General features: G+C 41.4%; 2 protein-coding genes across 2 annotated transcripts; both read right to left on the bottom strand.

Moving 5' to 3' along the window:
* Positions 1–255: 255 nt before the first annotated feature.
* On the bottom strand, positions 256–10,865 carry arglu1b (arginine and glutamate rich 1b). The gene is made up of 4 exons (XM_017719326.2): positions 10,289–10,865; positions 8,342–8,567; positions 6,857–6,940; positions 256–3,830 (listed from the first exon to the last, which is right to left on the bottom strand). Exons 1-4 carry the CDS (start codon positions 10,618–10,620, stop codon positions 3,666–3,668), a joined length of 807 nt encoding a protein of 268 aa, XP_017574815.1. The 5' UTR covers positions 10,621–10,865; the 3' UTR covers positions 256–3,665.
* Positions 10,866–12,466: 1,601 nt separating this feature from the next.
* Positions 12,467–20,106, bottom strand: cpo (carboxypeptidase O). Its single transcript, XM_017719330.2, has 9 exons — positions 19,950–20,106; positions 18,711–18,771; positions 17,562–17,663; positions 17,255–17,359; positions 15,964–16,080; positions 15,339–15,432; positions 14,203–14,405; positions 13,880–13,964; positions 12,467–13,067 (listed from the first exon to the last, which is right to left on the bottom strand). The coding sequence occupies exons 1-9, from the start codon at positions 20,003–20,005 to the stop codon at positions 12,802–12,804; spliced, it is 1,089 nt and encodes a 362-aa protein (XP_017574819.1). The 5' UTR covers positions 20,006–20,106; the 3' UTR covers positions 12,467–12,801.
* Between the last annotated feature and the right edge of the window lie 1,800 nt (positions 20,107–21,906).

The following is a 21,906-nucleotide window of genomic DNA, read 5'->3' as shown; positions in this document are numbered from 1 at the left end:
CGCCCTGTAGATGGTACCACTCTGCCATTCAGCCAGCAGTCCACTCAAGCCCCGAAGACCACTGTCTGTTTTTCAGGGGTGCTGAAGTTGTGGACCTGTGATTGGCTGATCACTATACAGCACTTTATTCTGAACACAGTCTCAAATGCAAAGACACTGTTTCTGTGCTCACCAACAGACCCCGCTGTACTAAACCAGCACCACGTAAAACGCTTTAAAATGCAGCAGCCTGTTTCGGAGGAAGGGCTACACGAATACATCTGCCGTCCTGGTTTTTATTCACGACCAGCTACAAATTTCAAGACAACTCGACGGCTGTAGGTGGATGCATGTAAAGCATTTAGAGAACAGACCAGAAAGACGTCCAGAAAATCATTCTGAGATAATTATCCTGAGAAAATGATCACAAAACAACTACTTCAGGAACCCATGTCATCATGTACCATCACTATTGTTACATGTAAACCCAGAAGACTCGTGTAAGTTCTCTGGTGGTTCTGGATGGTAAATAAAGTGTCTATATCGACGCTGTAGTCGTGGCAACGCCTGGTTCCCATCACCTCCACTGTAAAGAGATCTGAACCATTTCACACCAAACCCTCTGAATCTCTGTTTACACCTCACACACTGAGTTATAGAGAAATCTGGAAAAAGGGGCATCATTTCTCTGTTTTCCACCCCTGGTAGTTAAACCAGTAAGATTCAATGGGCAAATATAGGAGAGAAGACTTTCCAAAGACACCATTTTGGGGCAGGTTGCACCAGCTATACGCTCAGGAGTTCAAGGTTGAAGAAGGTTGGTATTTATTAAACTTCATTACTAAAGCTGCACAGGCAGCACCACACAAACTAGTTTTAACATCGAGCTGTAGCCAAATAAAGCCCACCTAGCGCCCCACCGATCCTGAAACGTCTGCTAATCAGAGCACATTTGAAAACGTGGCTGCACGTTCAGTTACATGAGGAAAGAGCAAAGTAAGCAAACGATTAAGGATGTAGATGTTCAGTTTTATTCAAGTCAGCTTTAAAAATGGATCTGCTGGTTGGTTTACTGCGCACGGTGTCACTTTTACATGGAACTGCAGATTCTACCTCAATGTAATTTCCAGGTTTCCACAGAAGTCTGTTAATCGACAGGTTACGAACTGACCACGGACTGGTGGTGCAACTGAAGCGACTAAAACGACAGTCTGGAACTGACCACTGGTAACGAAAGACGGCTCACAGAGTTCGTCACAGGCTGATGCAGAACTGGTGCAACCCTCGACCGCAGCTCATAAAGTGTCTCAGAGTAGGAGGCCAAGCTTTCCTTCGGACCAAAAATCAGGAGGAAAGTCTTTACGTTTTAGTGAAAGATCACAGAAAAACGTGCATTCTGTTCACAGAAATTGGCCACAGCATTTTTTTTGTTTGACAAAAATGGCTCAAATTTGGTGGACGGACACACACTGGCACTGCATATCTAACCAGTGCTTGAAAACGGAAAAATGTTCAGTTTTACATCTTTAATATTCATCGGAATTTTATGTTTTAAAAAAAAATTAATAAAAAGGAAAACTTAACTTCAGATCATTTCTTAGAAAAAAAAAAATCAAAATCCAAATTTCAAAATCATTTTAATTTGATTAGTCTGGAATTGTGGGTAGTTTGTTTATTTTTGATTATTTTTTATTCCATCTCCTTGTGAAGTTTCAGCTGCTGTGTAAGGAACACTCTAGCCAAACTGACCAAATTAAAATTCCAGGTTTGAGCTCAGTGAAGCTGAGAACTGCTATAGTAAAGGAAATTTTAAAATTCCAGTAATGTGTAAAAATTCTGGGTGTAAATGGGTTAAATATGACAAGTGACTTCAAAAGTTAAAAAAAAAAACATACAACGCAACATAAAATGGACAGCTCCAGCTCGGGAATCTGATTGGCTAAGCCATGTCCAAATCCACCGTAAAATACATCATACACAGATATTTAAAAACGCCCACAGGAACTGAATTCGGCATTAATGCACCGTGATATAAAAAATGTGCCTTGGTTTTCCGTGAAACGTAGTACCGATAAATGAGTCCAGTCACCAGCGTAAACATCAAGCAAACAGCCCGAAACTGAACGGCTGAAGAAGAAACTGAGATATAAAACCAGCTGACAAACTCCTGCTACTCTGAAGTTCTAAATCCTACCGATCGTTTCACGTTTAACGAACATTTATGCCATGACCAGCGCAGCTTTGGCTCCGTGACCCTCAGTAACGTCAGACGACGTAATGGCTGGAACGTCCAGCCGCGTCTGACGGTCGGAGTGGCAAGTATACAAGACACATGCGAGACAAATGGAGCTGAAGTCGGCTTCTTATTCAAATTCCCTGCCCCACCTTAAATGGTACAGCAGCTACATTCAAGCGCCTGTACAGCCAGAATATAACAGCACAAGAACAAGCCAAATTCAGCCTCCAAGAAGTTGAGATGTGAATTATTATTATTTTATAAATTTTTTTTTGGTGTTATGACCAAAAACTTATATCACAGTATAATTAAAATTTCAGACAGTTCTGATATTTAACCGTTTAACATGCTTGGCATTTGTGTACGTTAACAGTGGCTTATTGTTCTGGGAGGTCTTCACTTTTTAACCAGATCCATTAATATATTTAATTGTGCTAAATAACTGAAAACAAAGCTAAACAATGTTTGGATGAATCCGTCAGCACTTTTTTTCTGGCAAGCGGTGGTGAATGCTGTTTCTACAAGGCTGAAGGCTCTTATTTGGACAAATGTTCCATTCCACCTTAAATGGACACAAATGCAGGCAAAAAAATCAGATGTGTGTCCACACAGCCCTGAAAACGTGAGATCTGTTCACACTGGGGCAAAAAATCTGATTTGTGTGTCCACAGTTACACGGCGCCAGCTATACAGGCGAATGTAACTGCTGCACCGTTTAAGGTGGAACAGGAAAATGAACAAGAAGCCAGTTTCGGTTTTTCAGTTTGGTCAAATGTCTCGAGTCATATGGGTCCCATATACCCGCCCCCTGACCGTCAGCCGCTGCTGGAATCTGGAAAATATCACGTTTACGGTTTACGGCTGATTGGTTCATCATGCCTAGTTTGCCATGATCGCCGATGCTGTAAAGCCTAGGATCAAGGCTGAACTCCTGCTCTGAGACCCATTATGAACGCAGATCCTGGATTTGCTGTATGTTGCGTCTCTCTGATGTGTGGGACTGGGAGAGGTTTGTCACATCGACGCTGGATGGCAGAAGGTCAAGCGCTGCACTCGTCCTGGTCTGTTTAATCCATGAATAAATTATGAAAAGATCAAAAAACATTTTGCGAGACGCTCTCAAGCACAGACACGCATACTACGCCCACTCTGGGAGCGTCCAGTTCAGTGTACTTTTGTCCACGCTGTTGTGTTTTTCCCATGCGGTTCTCCCCCACATCCCTCAGACGGCTCTAGAGAGAAGACGGAGGAAGGTGACGGATTCCTACGCGACAGTCAGTAATACAAAAACCGAGGTCATAAAACAGGGACAAGGCTTCCACTTGCTAAAAAGAAGGAAAACAAAAACGTTTCTACAGACGCGTCGTGTTGGATCTGTGCTGAGCGGCTGGCGCCCGTGGAGAGGAGCCCTCGAGAGCGAGTCTAAGGAGACGGCGGCTGAACCCGTGCGTCAGTCCGTCGCCTTGAGGGAGAAGGAGAGCTTGGGCCGTGACTTGCCCTTGCCAAGGATGATCCTCTGCTCCTCTTTCTGCTGCCGCTGGCGCTCCTGCTCCAGCTTCATGCGCTCCTCATGGATCTTGCGCTGCTCCTCCACGATCCGGAGCTGCTCCTCAGCCTGAGAGAACAAGAAGAACGTCAGCAGTGAGCAACAACTGTGCTAACGTGACATGGTCATGAGCAGTAAACCTGCGGATGTCCAGGGCTACGTTCACATTATAAGCCTCATTGCTCAAATCCGAGTTTTCGCTCAAATCCGATCTCTCAGACACGATGGTAAATGATCCAAATCAGTCATTAATGTGAACGAACCGGCATCCTGAAGCGTCACATTAAGGTCAAATGGCCACAAATCTGATATGCATCCAATCTAGGAACACACATGAAAGTGGCTCAGGTCCGATTTTAAAAGCTCAGATTTGCGTGTCCACACAGCTCTAAAAACATCAGATCTGAGACACTATGGAGCAAATTAATTGGATATGGTCAATGAGGCTTGTAATGTGAACATACCCAACGCAGCTCAGGTCAGATTTGAAAAGATCAGATTTGCGTGTCCACACAGCTCTGAAAACATCACATCTGTTCACATTAGAGCAAAAAAATCAGATGTGTGTCCACACAGCTCTGAAAACATCACATCTGTTCACATTAGAGCAAAAAAATCAGATGTGTGTCCACACAACTCTGAAAACATCAGATCTGTTCACATTAGAGCAAAAAAATCAGATGTGTGTCCACACAACTCTGAAAACATCAGATCTGTTCACATTAGAGCAAAAAAATCAGATGTGTGTCCACACAGCTCTGAAAACATCAGATCTGTTCACATTAGAGCAAAAAAATCAGATGTGTGTCCACACAGCTCTGAAAACATCAGATCTGTTCACATTAGGGAAAAAAAAAAATCAGATGTGTGTCCACACAGCTCTGAAAACATCAGATCTGTTCACATTAGGGCAAAAAAATCAGATGTGTGTCCACACAACTCTGAAAACATCAGATCTGTTCACATTAGAGCAAAAAAATCAGATGTGTGTCCACACAGCTCTGAAAACATCAGATCTGTTCACATTAGAGCAAAAAAATCAGATGTGTGTCCACACAACTCTGAAAACATCAGATCTGTTCACATTAGAGCAAAAAAATCAGATGTGTGTCCACACAGCTCTGAAAACATCAGATCTGTTCACATTAGAGCAAAAAAATCAGATGTGTGTCCACACAGCTCTGAAAACATCAGATCTGTTCACATTAGGGCAAAAAAAAAATCAGATGTGTGTCCACACAGCTCTGAAAACATCAGATCTGTTCACATTAGGGCAAAAAAAAAATCAGATGTGTGTCCACACAGCTCTGAAAACATCAGATCTGTTCACATTAGAGCAAAAAAATCAGATGTGTGTCCACACAGCTCTGAAAAAATCACATCTGTTCATATTAGGGCAAAAAAATCAGATGTGTGTCCACACAGCTCTGAAAACATCACATCTGTTCACATTAGAGCAAAAAAAAATCAGATGTGTGTCCACACAGCTCTGAAAACATCACATCTGTTCACATTAGAGCAAAAAAAAAATCAGATGTGTGTCCACACAGCTCTGAAAACATCACATCTGTTCACATTAGAGCAAAAATCAGTTTTGAGCCACTTTGGCCCGGTAATGTGAACAAAGCCTTGGAAGCTGCACATATTTCCAGCGCGTTAAAAACACTTACGGTATTCAGCAAATGCTGACATTAATGGTACGTCTAATAAAACAAACGGCTGGCTCGATTTTATTGACTAGAGTTGACCTTAAGTCCAGCGGCATAAAAGAACGCCTGGTAGACTCTGACTGAAACGCTGTAAACAGTTTGGAGACCTCTGCGCGAAATGGTAGGTCAAACCCAAACACAGCCAGAAAAGCAGCCCTAATAAAAAATGCAGGAAAATTGTTCCGTTATCTAACCATTCAAGTTTAAATGGCTGTAAATATAAAGCTGTACTCATTACGCCATTAAGGAAACGTTTTAACATCAGTAGCCTAACTGCCTTAAATCAGGTTTGTAATTTGTTGCCGTTGTATTGCTGCATTAATTCATTACAGATAGAGAAAAGCTCTCGCGGCTGAGAGCAGAATGTTTTTTAAACAGCAGTAAATGGCTGAGCTCAGTACCGACTGTCTGCGGCTGTCAGTTATCAAGCTCATTATGGAATTGGCTCGGTGCTTAACGCTCCTAGGTGCTTCAGCAGCCCTGTGCTTCATATTTTAGAGGGACTCCTGCTCCATCCATGAGTTTAAACTGGGTTTGTAAGAGCAGGAAAAAAGCACTAAACAGATTACATTTCATCGCGATTGATGTCAGGAAGCCAGTTTCTCCCAGAGGACACGCAGATTACAGGACGCATTCCAGTGATGCAGGGCTTATACTGGACACACGTTAACCCAGAGTGAATATAACACAGATGCAGTTAAACGGGTTCAAAAGGTTCAAGTAGAACATGCTTTTAGACATCGTGTTTCCATAGCAACCGCAACTACAGATCTGATATCGCTGTTGTCAGAAAAAAAAACCTCGTATTCCCAAAATAGTAACTTTACAGGAGAAGGAAGAAACCTACTTTACTTTTAATTTAAGTCAACAGAACCAGAACCAGAACCCCCCCCCCCATGAACTTAATACCCAATGTAAAGGAAAACAGGTTTTTAAAAAAAAAATTGGGTCAAAAACCAAAAAAAAAACAACAAAAAATAGAGATACAAGGTTTTCTTCTCCGGACAGCAGCGATACGTTTATTAAAACGGGCTAATAATACAGTTCAAATGTAACTAAACAGACGACGATATAAAGAAAAACAACTCAAACGAAACACGAGTCACACAAGTTCTCATTTCAATGAGAAGAGAACCATAGCAACACACGGTACGCTGCAGCTGGGCTTCAGCCTGGCTATTAAAGCACTGTCGCCACCTACAGGATATATTCCGAACTGCAGTAATATTATTAGGGTCATATTTGAGCACCTGTTCAGAGAGCGCCAGTGTTTACAGCGTAGTCCAAACCGTTCTACCGATATTTACATGTCGATTGTATCGATATACCCATATAACGCAAGAGCAACAGGAAGAACCCGGCACTACGAAGAGCAAGCAGACGTACCAGTTTAGCCTGAGCGTCTGCGATCTTGCGGTTGTTCTCCACCAGAATCTTCTCCAGTTCCTCGCGCTTCGATTTCTCTTCCTCCTGCAAAGCACAGATGTTCCAGTGAGTCAATCAGGGACACGTTCACATTCAGTTATATCAGTGATGCTCAACTCTTTGCATGTAAACACAGACATGGTTACACGAACAACATCAAACGAGTTGTTATATATCAATATGGACCAACGCACTGGAATCACGCTGATTCAGATTAATCCGATTTCAAATGGATTTATTTCACTTGTGAATCATCACAGATCAATGCAGCGAACTATAAATGAGCATAACGTTTATTATGTAACTGTACAAGGTCTCAGTCTGAACCTCCTCCAGCTGTACAGACGACATCAACACCACAGTCAAACTCATCCCAGACTGGACTGAGCGTGTTGGGTGTCGCTGCACTCGCGGCTCTTTCAGTGGGATTTCGGAGATCATCCAGAGTTGAGGAACCAACACCGAATGCTCTGAGCTGCTGGAGCTTCACTGCCCACGAAGATCATGTCAGTTATGATGGATTCACTCTTATTGAAGCGGAGAATGCAGAACGCTTTCAGCTCAGGGGTCTCATCTCCTCTCAGACTGAAGGGAGCCAGTCAAACTCTACGACCCCCCTCTTACAGTTGGATTGTGATTGGTTCCTCATGGCTGTAAAAATAGGGCGCTTCTTTTCGAATCACCTTGTATTCGCGCTGCCACTGCATCAGTGTGGAAGTATCTTAAATTACAAACACAAAAGTGTCTGAACATTTCATTCGTCTCACTTCAGCTCCAAGCAAAACTAAAGAAGCAAATCTCAGGCATCAAACATGTCGTGGCAGATCAACATCTCAGGTACTCTGAATCTGATTTTCCTTCAAACAATAATTCTAATTTCTTTTACTTGCATCCCCAGATTTAAGGCAGTGGAATTGATCTGAATACCACTCAAATCAAATAACACAAAAAAGAATATTCGATCCTCAGCTCGCCAGAACAAGTCGGGAGGTACCCACAGAAACCCCGTCCTTCGGCGACTTCCGATCTGCACGGCTCCTGGAGGAGCGTGTGCTTTTGTGTGGTGGAGTGCGCTCGCCCACCCCCCTCGCAAAAACAAAGGAGGACTCTTGCTTTTGAAGCACTGACCTGTATTTGAGGCAGTTTCTTTACTTACATTCTCTGGCACACAAAAGAGCCCTCAGAGGGCAGGGCTATGAGAACGGCAGTCGGCTTGGGTTTGGATAAGGAGGCGCAGAAGCGTGAACGACTCTCCGTTCTTACGCCGCTGAGAAGGACAGCCAGGTTCAGAGCAGCACAGAGACTTTTAACAGCGTCAACTCTAAACTCGTGTCCGTGTGCTGCATGTGCTAACAGAAGAATCCAAACTACGCCACCCCATCGTTTTCTGTGAGCTGTGCTACTTTAACCTGAACACACGACGAGCCGTCCCGTATGCGCATTTACCTCGCGGGCTTTCTGGGCCGCCAGCTCGGCCTGCCTCTGCCGCTCCAGTTCCTCCAGCAGCTGCTTCTCCATGATGCGCTTGGCCTCCTCCACGCGCCGCAGCACCTCCCTCTCGATCTCGTCCTTCCGCTTCTCCAGCTCCTCCTCCACCCGCTTGGCCACCAGCTCCTCCACCCGCCGCGCCGTCTCCTCCTCGATCAGACGTTCCTCGATTTCTTGTTGCCGGCTGAGGGAGACAAGAGTGGATCAGTTAGCTTTTTGAGGTTGTAGGTCTTGAAGTCATTTTGCCACTCATGTGAGGTTGATTAGCTACGTTATGTGGCCAAAAGTATGTGGACACCTCTCCTATTTACTGAGTCTGGGCGGTTTCGGTCACGCTAATTGCGAACACCTTTGACACAAGTTAGTTGGATTTTCTGTCCTGCTAGGTCTGCCCCTGTCAACTGTAAGTGCTATTATTGTGAAACAGAACTGCCTAAGAGAAACAACAGTTTATTTACAAAGCAGTAGACCACAAACTCAGTGGCGGTGTAAAAATCATTTGCCCTCTGCTGCATCACTGACTACAGAGCTCCAAAATGCCTCTAGAAGGAACATCAACACAAGAACCATCTGTCACACAATGGGTTTCCACAGCTAAGCGGTCACACTTAAACCTACGATCACTATGTGCAATGACAAGTGTTGCCTGGAGCAGCGTGAAGCACGTTGTCACTGGACTCTGGAGTGGTGGAAAGGTGTTCTCTGGAGTGATGAATCATGAACCATCTAGCAGTCTGATGAACGAATCTGGGTTTGGCGGATGCCAGGAGAATGCTACCTATCGGAACAGTAAAGTTTGGTGGACGAGGGATAAGGGGCTGGGCTGTTTTTCAGGGTTTGGTCTCCTTAGTTTAAGTGATAATTGACGTTAATGCTACAGCATACAAACACATTTTAAACCATTACATCCACCCAACGTTGTCCTTATATTGACTTATGTCAGCCAAGTTTCAGTATGGGCTTATTCATCCTAGCTCAGTGGTTGGGAGCTGGGACCAAGCAAAAATGTGGACTGTCTGGTGGACCCTGAGGGCTGGTTTGAGAACCTGCTGTAGGTGGGTGCTGGTTCACAGAAAGACGTGAACTGTACTCCATGTTGGGGACGTTTCTCTCATCTTAAATCATTTCAGTTGCCTAGCAAACCTCTGCAACCATGAAAAGCCTACATGAGCCTGGCTAACTATCCGAGACCAACACTACATGTCCAAAAGTTTGTAGACGCCTACCTGTTCAGTGTATCTTCTGAAATGAGGGGCATTAATAGTGAGTTTACCCCCTGTGCTGCAGTAACAGCTTCTACCCTTCTGGGAAGGCTTTGACCAGATGTTGGAACATTGCTGTGAGGATCTGATTGAGCTTTAGTGAGGTCAGGTACTGATGTTAGATGATCAGTTCTGGCGAAGGTGGGCACCCAGGCGGGATATCTAAGGCAGAGGTGTTACCCACTACTTCAACCAACCAACCAACCAACCAACCAACATGCCCTGGGCAGTTAGCTGAGTTTAAGTTAAAGAATAGTTCCACCGATTTTTCACAACATCTGCGTATTTCAGGTGTAACCGGAGACACTGGGAGCGGTTTGGTGTGAAGCGATTCACATTCATAACCAATTCATGCCACTTTCTGTGAGGGAGCTTCTAAAGGTGGACGTCTGGTTCCCATCACCACCACTGCGAGCAAGCTTCTCAGGAACAGAGCGCGTCACCCCAAACCACTCCGAACGACTCCGTTTACAAGCTGATCACCGAATTACAAAGATCTCTGAAAATTCGGTGGAGTTGCCCTTTAAGGAACCCGCTGTGGACGCTGGGTTTTAGCCGAACCGCCCCTCTGAAAGCAGCTGGGCTCGCCAAAGGGCGTCCAGGTCCTTCTGGACGGGCCAAGGAGCCAAAACGAGCCGCTCACATCTTCCTCTGCCTCTCCAGCTCCGCCTTCTTCTCCTCCTCCTCCTTCTTCTGCTTCTCGTCGCCGGCGCTTCTTTTGCTCAGCGCCCGGCCGAAGATGTCGATCCTCTCCGGCGGCGAGGCGGCCTTCTCCCGCTCCCGGCGCGAGGGCGGCGCCGTTTCCGACCTGGACCTGGAGCGGGACTCCCGCCTGCGGTTCCGTTTGGACTCTCTGCTCTTGGAGCGCCTCTTCCTCTCTCTGTCCCGGGAGCGGCTGCGCTTCTTGCTGTGCTTCGCCCCGCCGCTCTTGGAGCGCTTGGAGCGGGACGAGCTGCGGCTCCGCGACCGGCCCATCGTTAGCCGCAGGCTTCGGCTAGCACCTCCTCACAGGCTCCGCGGGCGGTGCAGCGGCCGCGCTGGAGGGAAGCAGACGCGCCCCGCTCTTCTCTCAAAGTCCACCGAGCACTAAACCCCCTCTGACCGCCGAGCCTCCGCGCCGCGTCTCTGTTTTGGTCACTTTTCCGTCGCCGAACCTGCACCGAACCGACCCGCTGCCATAACCGGAGCTCCCACTGCACATGCGCGGTAATGCTCCACTGCCGCTGTGCGCAAGCGCGGTTGTTCGCCTAACGACGGCAACGTCTTACAAAATAAAAGTTTCCGTGTTTTGTGTCTCGCTTAACATTAATTTATTCATATTAATATTATTATTATTATTATAATTCATTCGGTCAGTCCCGCCTACGGTAGAGAGCAGAGCAGCGCTGTGCTGCTTTAGATGAGCCCCGACCATAGACGCCTTTAAACCCGGGCTGAATTTGAGCAGCTTTTAGCTCCGTTAGCTTTACCTGCACTTCTCTCCTCTAACGCCGCTCTGTTATTCTCATTTAACCCTTAACGCTTAATGTGTTCTCTTTAAATCTAGTGGTTTCATCGTGATTTGATTTCTGTTCTCCATTTTCACTTCGAATGACCGCGTTGTATGAACGGGTGCTATATAAATAAACTCGCCTTGTCTTTTATTTTGTAATACAAAATAAAGGTTGTGAACGCGTGGAAATATTACATTCATAAAACGTGAACTCCAGGTAAGAAAAATCAGTTTTACCTTCAGAAGCCTCACTACGATCTTCTCTGCAAAAAAAGTTGATTTCAGATGTAAATTTTAAAATTGTTACTATTTGTTATTTTTTTTTATTGTTGGTTTTCTGACATTGTGTTCCACGTATGCCTACCCTAAAATATGTGACAATGTAAAATTTAGTACAGATAAAAGTTCTGGAAATTAGAAGCAATTTATTTTCTATGAAAGAAAATGTTTTTTTCTACACAAATTCTAACATTGCTGTTGAATATGCTGTTATTTTATTTTATTTGCAAAAACAAGTGTTCGAATACCATTTCAAAAATGTCTGCTTTAAAGGAGAAACAAATTACTTTAAAAAATCAATAAGCAGTACTTTCATCAGAGAGTCTTATTATTATTATTATTACATTATAGACATATACATTTTATTTTATTAATATTATTTTTCTTTATCTATATACTTATTTATTTTAGATTATTGATTTATTTCAGATTATTTCAGTCCTGTTTGTTCAGTAATGTCCAAGTTGTATTGTGCAAGTCGTAACTGTTGTGAATAATGAGCAAAAAATGAGCACAAAGGCAAAAATCTCGGATTTTCATCAGTTTAATCAAAGCAGATTGAAGTACCTTCTTCATACATTCAACCCTCACAGTCATACACAGCAGTCTGGGACCCAATATGGGTTTTCCAGGAAAATAAAAGCAGGCCTACGAATATCATGGCCTTTCAAATCTAAAGGCATGTTACTGTTTTACCCTGTACGGTGGTCAGACCATACAGAGTCAGAACTGTTTACAGTGGTGGTGATAGGAACCAGACGTCCACCTCTAAAATCTCCCTCACAGAAAGTTCCTACATGAGATGGTTATGAATTCACTGCCTGGTGACTGAGACGCTGTTTTATGACAGTCTTGAGAAGATTTCAGCCTTAAAACCCATTCATGGTGTAGGGATACATAACATGAAGGGTTATGTGAGGCAAAATAGTCCACAAAGAAAATGTATTATTTCAGATTTTCCACTATTTTCCCATCATCAACGTTCCATATGAAGCTCAGAAGACTCGTGTAGGTTCTCTGGTGGTTCTGGATAGTAAATAAAGTGCCTATATCGGTGTTGTAGTCATGGCGACCCCTGGTTCCCATCACCACCACTGTAAAGACGTCTGAACCGTTTCACTCTGAATCACTTTGATTACATCTTCATGATTTAATTATGCAGAAAATTTGAAAAAGTGCTGCAATTCCCCATTAGCAACTTTAGTACCTTTGGAATGACTGTTTTTAATAAATATTTCAAAGATATTATTAAATATCAAGCATAACGTCACTTACGCTTGATAGCAACTGGGCTGCTAATGCTACTGAACACAGGTGACAGAATGTCAGTGATTTGGTTGATCCTCGGGTGATGAAGTCAAATGCTGAGGAGACACTTCATCAGTTTACAGCAAGGTGGTGCTAGAGAGCCACGCCGCGGTCAGCGTGGTCCACAGCGTGGCTGTTACAGTGAAGGCTGCACTGGGAAAAGTCTTATCGTGGACGTAGTTGATGATGGACATGGCCCCCTGATAAGCCTCCTCACACGTGGGCTGGATTTGATCTTCAGGCAGTTTGAAGCCGAAGTCTCCCTTGTCTCTCAGCTCGAAGGTGAAGGAGAAAGGGATCCCGATTAGACGAGCAAAGTCACGCGAGGAACCTGAATTTGCATCTGCAGGAAACATGAGGGATTATATTCCAGTTACAGTCATTTGCAAAGGTTAAACATGTTTTGCTGAGAAGACAGAGAGCAAACCTAACTAGAAGAGGGAGGTGTGTGAACACACTTTGAGTTGGCTTGATGAAGCTAGATGGCTGCTAAAGTGTTCCTATGCTGTCTGAGGTAGTTGCTAAGATGTTGCTAGAGCATTGCTGCGGTTTCTCATGTGGTTGCTAAGATGTTGCTACACCATTTCTATTGTATCCCAAGTGGTTGCTAAGATGTTGCTACACCATTTCTATTGTATCCCAAGTGGTTGCTAAGATGTTGCTACACCATTTCTTCTATGGTATCCCAGGTGGTTGCTAAAGAGTTGCTAGACTAGTTCTATGGTATGCCAAGTGATTTGTCATGGTGTCGCCAGACTATTGCTACATAATCCCAGGTGGTTTCTAAGATGTTGCTAGGCTATTGCCATGGTGTTTCAGAGCTGCTGCTTCAAAGTATCTGAAAGTTGAAAACTGGGAACTGTTTTTTTCCATGATATTTAGGTAGATATAGCTAAGTAAGCTGCCATATTGGTTACGATTGAGATGAATGATCAGCTTGATTATGAAATGACAGAGGAATCCACTAAAAAATGTTTTTATTTACCATTTTCAGGACCAGCCTACACGTTTGAGTCTACACGTTCAACCTTTGTATGTTTGTTTTGATGTCAAAATGATGAAAACATGGTAAAAACAAGTCTCAATTAGCTTCATTTAAGAATGAACCCTTTTGATAACTGCGACTTCTAAAGGTTTACATTTCTTCCAACTCACACAGCACGTCAGGAGGTGTGCCCACAGTGTAGTCCACTCCATGAACAGCTTTGATGGCCTTCGCTGCAGCCAGACCCACTTCCATCTACACACAGACACATGCAGACATTCTTAGTGTTTATTTAGTGCCAACAAGTTCCACAAAAGTGTCTATAAAAACAGAGATTGATTAAATAACCACACATAATTCAGTCCTCTGAGCCTGAGACTTTTTGTTCAGTAAATGCTATGAAGTATTTAGTAACTACTATTAAACTAAACGTAAGCTATGTAGCTTCAAGAGTGAGGAACTGAACTGTGGTCTGTGCATAAGAGTTGCTCACCAGTTCATCGTAGTTGGGTGCTGAGATGTTGGGGTGTCCGTAAGGGACCAGGATCAGCTGTCCATAAGAGTGGATGGTGAGGAAACACAAGAGTTGGTCTCGATTGGCGCTCAGAAAGTCAGTGACCGCAACGGCTTCGGACTCGGAAAGAGGAGAATGTCCATTATAGATTTCGGAACAACAGTTCCTGGAGATTCCCACCACTGTGCAGGTAAAGCAGGAGACAAAATGAATGTGGACAGGCTGGGTACACATGAGTAACTTCACTGACTGTTATATCAATGTACAACAACACAACTTGTTTGAAATGTATGTATTAAGTTGCGTTTACGATCATAATAAAGGAATATTCCAGCATTTTCAGTACTGCAAAAGTTCTGAATCTTATTTCTATACATTTCTTTGTACATACCCTGAAAAAAACAGTTTAAAAAGTCTGGCAGCAAGAGAGCCAGACAGAACTTGTTAATTAACAGTAAATGTATGTTTTGTCAGTGATTGTAAAATCTGTAAATCTGCACAACAGTCAGAAATACTGCTTTTTAATAGAATTCAATAGTGTCATTAGTTCAGCTGGTGACTTACGGTATTTTACCATCATAATAACAGTAACGACCATTAAAATTTCAATTTAAAACATTTGTTTCTGTAAATGAACAACTGCCATGTTAAAACACAGTATATTGTTGTTAATTGTTGTTGAAGAAAACCTTGTATTTCCAAAATGGTAACATTACAGGAAAAGAGAAAAAGTACTTTTAATGTCCATGGAACCAGAATTTAATAAAAGTAAATAAATAAACCATAAATAAGTAAATAAACAAACGAATAAGTATTTAAGTAAGTAAGTAAGTAACTCCATGGTGTGGTGAGTCCATAAGTAAATACATATATGAATAAATAACCAAATAAATACTGTAGAGGGTCTTGCACAAAGCTGGATTTCTCAGTTAGCCAGATAACTTAAGAGATGAAGACTGTTCAATAGGAATGTCCATCAGCTCTTTTCCTGTTGGACAGGCCTGAATTTGGGCTTAAGTTCTCTGACTAAAATGCTAAAAACGCTGGCGAATTCCTTCAGAACGTCAACAAATATTGTCAGGTGGTGCCTTAGTGATTACTTATGTAAGACTTACTTCCCCAGTTAGCATAGAAGTTGCGGTTCAGATCTGTGCCAAAACAGGTGCAGCCATCACTACCTGGTGACCTGGACTTCCTCCACAGGCGAGTCTGTAAGTATATAATACATTGGCTACAAATCATTTTGTAATTATCTCATTTGCAATTAATATGCTCACTATACCACGAATTAGGACTTTATACCGGCAACAGCACAGGCTTATAAACAGTGACAACAAAAGACCTATTATAACTTGAATATTTTACCATGAAAACCATAATAGTGAACTGAAACATAGAGCTAGACCTTGAGTGACTTCTATTTCTCGAAGCTGCACTGTGTAAGTTTGGGGGATTTGGACACCTATCTGGTGAAAAAGTGTAATTACACCCAACATGTGGGAGAACATTTCCCATGTGCATGAATCTGATCATTGTGAGTGCATTGAAAGTGTTCAAAGAGAATTCAGACAAAACTTAGCGAAGGACTGAGTGAATGCTCTACTATCGTCATTATACCTTCATCTTGGGCCTTTGCATGTGATGTTAACACATAAAGACTAATGACGTGGTCCCAGCAAATCCGATCCTGACTTTTAAATCCCACATTTAACACAAGTAAATGAGTGCGATTAAACTCACTGTGTTGTCTACCCAGGAGTAGATGTATCCATCCATGTTCAGGACTGGAGTGATGTAAAAGTCCAGGTTTTTAAACAGCTCGTTCATCTTGGGGTCTGTTTTGTATGAGCCCAGGATCTGTTTCAGTAGAAAATCCATTGTCTTTTAGAGGTTCTGACCTTTAATCTGGACATTATCAATTGCTTTGCTATTGAGCTTAATGGAGATGTAGGTAATGCTGCTCCATCAAATTCATAGAAAGTACCAACTTAGAAAGTGCAAATATCTGAAAATGAAGGGCTCTAGAGGTCAAAACCGTGTTATAACTTTATAAATGTATAAAGTGATTCTAATGTATAAGTAATAATTTCACAGCTTTGATAATAGTCTGATTAGTAGCACACTAGGAAGCTGTACATAAAAATGAAGAAATTTAAGAATAAGAATAGCATTCAGAATTAAATTCAAATACAATTCATAACCAAAATGCCTCATATTTCAAAAGTGGAGTTCAAATCTTGAGTTGGTTAGCTTGACAAAAATGACTGTGTGTGTGTATATATATATATATATATATATATATATATATATATATATATATAATATATATCCTGATATAAAAACAGAATATTGCTACTGTCCGAACAAAACTTCATGTCTCCTTTTTTGTCGTTTTTCAGTTTTTGACATACATAAATGTCTGAAAATTGCTTGGAAAAAATCTGGTTCCATTGACTTTGTTTTTTTTCCCTTATCCTGTAAAGTTACCATTTTGGAAATACAAGGTTTTCTTCTGACAACAGCAATATGTGCAGCAATATGTGCAACACTGGTGTTGTTAATTTACAGAACTATAATGTTAATTTACTAAAACAAATTTTTAAAATTGAAATTTAATGGTTGTTACTGTTATTATGATGGTAAAATACCGTATGTCATTTCAAACAAGTTGTATTCTTGTACGTTGCTTAGAAAGACGTCTGGTTCCATTGACTTACATTAAAAGTAAAGCAGGTTTTTTATCCTTCTTCTGTAAAGTTACCATTGTGGAGATATGAGGTTTTGTTCCGACAGCAGCGATATATTGAGGATGCTGGTATGTTGGTCAACCAGCATGTCCATGCTGGGTGACCATCTAAACCAGCACCAGACTAGCATAAACCAGTTTAAACTAGTTCATGTAGGTGGAAGCAATTTTTTTAATCAAGGAAAATGGACAAAAGTATGTTAGCAGCTACATTTGTAAGAGTGACCATGGCTTTATAGATAGAAGTGTTTCTATTTTGGCTGATTAAACTGCATCTGGACCCACCTCCTTCACAAAGTGCTGGCAGAAAGCAGGAGCGATCCATTCTCTGGCATGGATTCCACAGTCCATCCAGATCGCCTTCTTCGGCAAAGTGCTGTTCAGGCCGATCTGCAGCACAGAGAACCAACAGGCAGGGTTTATAAACAGCCGAGGACCAGACTGTTTAGTCTACCAGCTGCTCAAAACAGCGTCTGGGTCTGAAATGGTGCGTCTGCTTACTGTCACTCTAACTAGTAACGTTCTGTGGAGCTCATTGACTTGAAAGTGAATGCTGGCCTTTCATGACGCTCTGCTGGAAAAGAGTCGCTACCTTCAGCAGAGTGATGTTCCTCTTTTCGTACGTCGTTCCATAGATCATACTGGAGACAACGTCCGGGTGGTCTTGCTCCATCTGCTTCATCCAGACTGAGATCTGCAGCAGGAGAAGAAGATTCCCTCACATTAAACATCATAGAAATACATACATTACATTAAATTACATACATAAGTAACCTCAAAGAGGGTGGGGTCAGTGCTGAAATGAGTAAATAAAATAATGAGTAAATGACCTGGAGGGCATTTCACAAAGCTGGATTCCTCAGTTAACCAAGTAACCCAAAAATGAAAATTGTCCAACAGGAATGTCCCTCAGCTCATTATCAAATGGTGTTGTGAGTTCTTTAGTAAATAAATACATACATAAATAAGTAAATAAGTCAGTAAGTAAATAAAAAGGTAAGTCAGTAAATAAGTAAGCAAGTCAGTCCATGGTGTGGTGAGTTCATAAGTAATATATATATGAATAACCAAATAAGTACCATAGAAGGTCTTTCACACAGCTGGATTTCTCAGCCAGACAACTTAAGCCCAGAGACGAAGACTCTCCAACAGGAACGTCCCTCAGCTCTTTTCCTGTTGGACAAGCCTGACTGGCTTAAGTTCCCTGACTAAACCGAGTTTTGTGAGTGCTCCCCAGTCCATGGCGTGACCAGCTCTTTAGTAAATAAATCATTCATCTTGACTCCACAGTCTGATTAGCACATGAGCAAGTAAATAAACAAGTCAGTAAATAAAAATATCTTGTCCATGTGAGAAGTTCACAAATAAGTGAATAAATACATGCGTAATTTCCTCCATACTGTAGTGAGATCTTTAGTGAGTATGTGAGGAAGTAAGTAAATAAATAAATAAATAATATATAAATACCCTCTACGGTGTGGTGAGTTCTTTAGCATGTAAATAAATATCTAAATAAATAAATAAATAAATATATATCCTCTATGGTGTGGTGAGTTCTTTAATATATAAATAAATATCTAATCAATTAAATAAATAAATATCATCCTCTATGGTGTGGTGATTCTTTAATATATAAATAAATATCTAATCAATTAAATAAATAAATATCATCCTCTATGGTGTGGTGAGTTCTTTAGCATGCACATAATTAAATGTATAAATGTATAAATAAATAAATGACCTCCTCCATGGTGTGGTACTTGGTGTAGTCATAAGCTCGTAGCTCTAGTCCTTCAACAGCTCTGTAACGTAGAGCATAAAGCAATTAGTACCTGGCAGTTGAAATGTGCTGAGACACAAGAACCATAAAGAATAGCCGATCAATTTTATGCTGTTCTACTAAAGCAATAACAGTGTAATAACTGCACGTTATCAATGCTTCTCTACTGCTATCAGACCAGCCTTTAACTGTGCAGTAAAATCAGTCTATGGCTCATTTATGAGTGTGTATCCCATCAAACTGTGAAGGTTCGTGGACGTTTCTATGTTGCTACTATTTTAATACTAAAACGAGTTAGTCTTGACGTTGTTTCTGTGGGATTTCCTCAGACGCTCAGTGAAGCCTCTGTTTTTCACCTGCTTTTCACAGTAATGAGTTGTTGGCAGAGGTAATTGTGGTTATGTAACTAGTGGCGTCACTTGTAGCCGTACAGAAGGGGCAATCACTCTGAGGCCTCAGCGTATTACTGTTTACTCCAATTTTACACCCATGACTCACGGCTAGAGATACCTTAATAATATATTTCAACCACTCTTCTTCATTACAGCATCAGCTGGGTTGAGGTTAAGCAATAGCAAGTAAACAGGACACGAGAGCATATATATATATATATAGATAGATGTATATGCAAAATAGTAACTTTACAGGAGAAGGAAAAAACACAGTTTCATTTTAACGTAAGTCAATGGAACCAGAATTTTTCGAAGTCATTTTGGTCCATTTCTTTTAGTCCATTCATCATAACATTTACATACAATGTAAAGGGTAACAGGTATTTTCAAATTATGTCAAAAACAAAAACCACCAAAAAATTGGTTTTCTTCTAACAACAGCAGATATATATTTAAATATATAGTTATAGGACAAAATTTCTTTACAGAACCATCATAAAACAATCTTTCCTACATCAGGCAGTGAATTCATACCCATTTCATGTAGTAACTTTCTGTGAGGGAGCTTTGAAAGGTGGACAGCTGGTTCCTATCACCACCACTGTGAACAGTTCTAAACCAGTTCCTCTAGATTATTTCGCACCAAACCACTCTGAATGATTGTTTACATCTTAATGCAGCATTTTTTTAAAAATTGGTGGAATTACATAACACTACACCATTTAACATTTGGCAGAACTGAATTTGCTTTGGGGTCAATCGTGGCTCCAAAATCTGCCAATCACTATGATGATGGTAAATGTTTTACCTGTCCTGGGTTTGCAGAGCCAAAAGCACCAACACGGTTAACAGTGACCTCAGCATTGTAATCCTGCTCAGTGAGAACCTCAGAAAACCTCTCCAGCCCTGTGTCCGGTCTGTGAGCCTTCGTCTCACTCAGCTTTGCTTTTATACGCAGCCCTGAGAGATAATGAACATTTACTACAGGCGTATCTGAGAAACGTTGAATGACTCCCACACTGTGAGTTAATGGCTCAACATGAAGACCATAAATCTGAATATTACAATGATGTAACGACATGATTGGTTTACTGATTAAAGCCACTTGACGTAAATCAATGCAATCTTGAAATAATTTAGTAATTTTCCATATTTAGTGCTGTGAAAAAGTATTTGTACCCCTCCGTTTTTTTTGCAGATCTGTCGCACTTAATGGCCTCAGGTCCTCATACAAAATGGAATATAAGACGAGGCGACTGTGAGAACACAGTTTTTACATGATCTTTTCTTTTTTTGAAGGGAAAAAAGTTGCCACTATATCAAAGACATTGTTTTATATTACATTTATTTTTACAAAACATCTAGTTTAGATGGAATTTAATTCAGTGTGCTGCTTCTTGGGCTTTTACACCTGCTTCCCACTGCTGGGAATGTTCTATTCAAATGACAGGGCTGACAGTGATCAAGCCTGTGTACTTCTATTGTAATTGATCCCAATTAGCGAGTAAATTTGGTTAATTGGGTTCATTTGAGTTACTAAGGGGGCAATTATTTTTTCACGCAGGGCCTGTTGGTGGTGAATACATTTTTTTTCCTTCATCAAATGAAATAATCTTTTAAAAACCTATATTTTGTGTTCACTCAGGTTGTCTTTGGTCTGTAGTACAATTTGCTTTAAGACCTGACAAAGACCTTAGAAGAAGGGGGCAAATACTTTTTCACGGCGCTTCCATCAACAGAGCAGAACACAGCTGCACGGTATATACTGTGGCCACCATTTACAGTCAAAATGGCCACTAAGTGCAACTTCTTTATTTTTGTAGTGTCAAGAAAAAAAACAGAAAACATATTTAACGGAACAAAATGACTGTAGTGACTTTTTAATAACTATAAAAATACTGTCAAATTTCAGTTTTTCAGTATTTACTGTGTCCACTTTTTCCCTTTATTACAGCTTCCATTCTTCTCAGGAAACTCGCTTTCAGTCTCTCAAAGAATCTGCAGACACGCCTCCAAAGTTCAGTCTTAGAAGCTGGTTGATGCTTTTCTGAATCAAACCCATTCAGTGGTGCTGAGGTCTGGACTCTGGGGTCGTCAGTCCATCGTTCAGCTTCTTTGTTTGATGTGTCCGTCACCTTTTCTCAGTGAGGTTCTTCTTGATCAGCTACACGTCCTTTCAGACCCACAGCGCTGAGTGGTCTTCTCACAGTGGAAGGATGGACAGAAACACCTGTGGATGTTTTCAGATCTGAAGCAGCTTGATGTTCTCCTCTCTCTCAGAGATCAAAGCTTTCAGTGCTGTTTATCTGATGGGCTCAGTTTTGGGGTCTACCAGCTCTTCCAGGTTGTTGTTAGGACCCACATTCTCTCAGTTTATGAACCCAAGTTTTGGAAACTCCTGTTTTTTCACGTTTTCTTTGCCTTATGCAAGCAGATCTTATATCTAAACTCTCCAGAAATATCTTTTGAAAAATGAGTAGCTCTATTTATTGCTTCTTTTGACGGGAAATTCTCAGACTTTTGCAGAGTACTCAGTAGGTATGATTTTAAGATGACCAAAGAAGACGTATAACAACTTGTAATTAAGTGGTGATTAAATCCAGAGGCAAAATACTGACAAATACATAAATAAACAAATGAATAAATGCAGTATATTATGTATCATATTACATTTTTCTCTGTTCTCATGTATTCATGTATACAATTATGAAGATTATTGATAAGTGATTGCAAATTTTAAAATGGCAGTTCACATTCACCTATAA

Source organism: Pygocentrus nattereri, chromosome 12, assembly GCF_015220715.1.
Source record: "Pygocentrus nattereri isolate fPygNat1 chromosome 12, fPygNat1.pri, whole genome shotgun sequence".
In the NCBI taxonomy this organism is placed as follows: Eukaryota; Metazoa; Chordata; class Actinopteri; order Characiformes; family Serrasalmidae; genus Pygocentrus; species Pygocentrus nattereri.
The sequence above is the reverse complement of the archived record's forward strand: the minus strand, read 5'-3'. Positions and strand labels throughout refer to the sequence as shown.

Bases quoted from the DNA above. Each gene is read 5' to 3' on its own strand.
- cpo (XM_017719330.2), bottom strand. From the start codon at position 20,005: ATGCTGAGGTCACTGTTAACCGTGTTGGTGCTTTTGGCTCTGCAAACC. The intron at 16,081-17,254 runs GTGGGTCCAGAT...CTACTGAAACAG, and splicing joins GCCAGCACTTTGTGAAGGAG to ATCCTGGGCTCATACAAAAC. The intron at 13,965-14,202 runs GTGAGCAACTCT...GTCTGTGTGTAG, and splicing joins CACCCAACTACGATGAACTG to ATGGAAGTGGGTCTGGCTGC.
- arglu1b (XM_017719326.2), bottom strand. From the start codon at position 10,620: ATGGGCCGGTCGCGGAGCCGCAGCTCGTCCCGCTCCAAGCGCTCCAAG. The intron at 8,568-10,288 runs GTGAGCGGCTCG...TGTCTCCCTCAG, and splicing joins CTGGAGAGGCAGAGGAAGAT to CCGGCAACAAGAAATCGAGG. The intron at 6,941-8,341 runs GTAAATGCGCAT...TGTGCTTTGCAG, and splicing joins CGGCCCAGAAAGCCCGCGAG to GAGGAAGAGAAATCGAAGCG.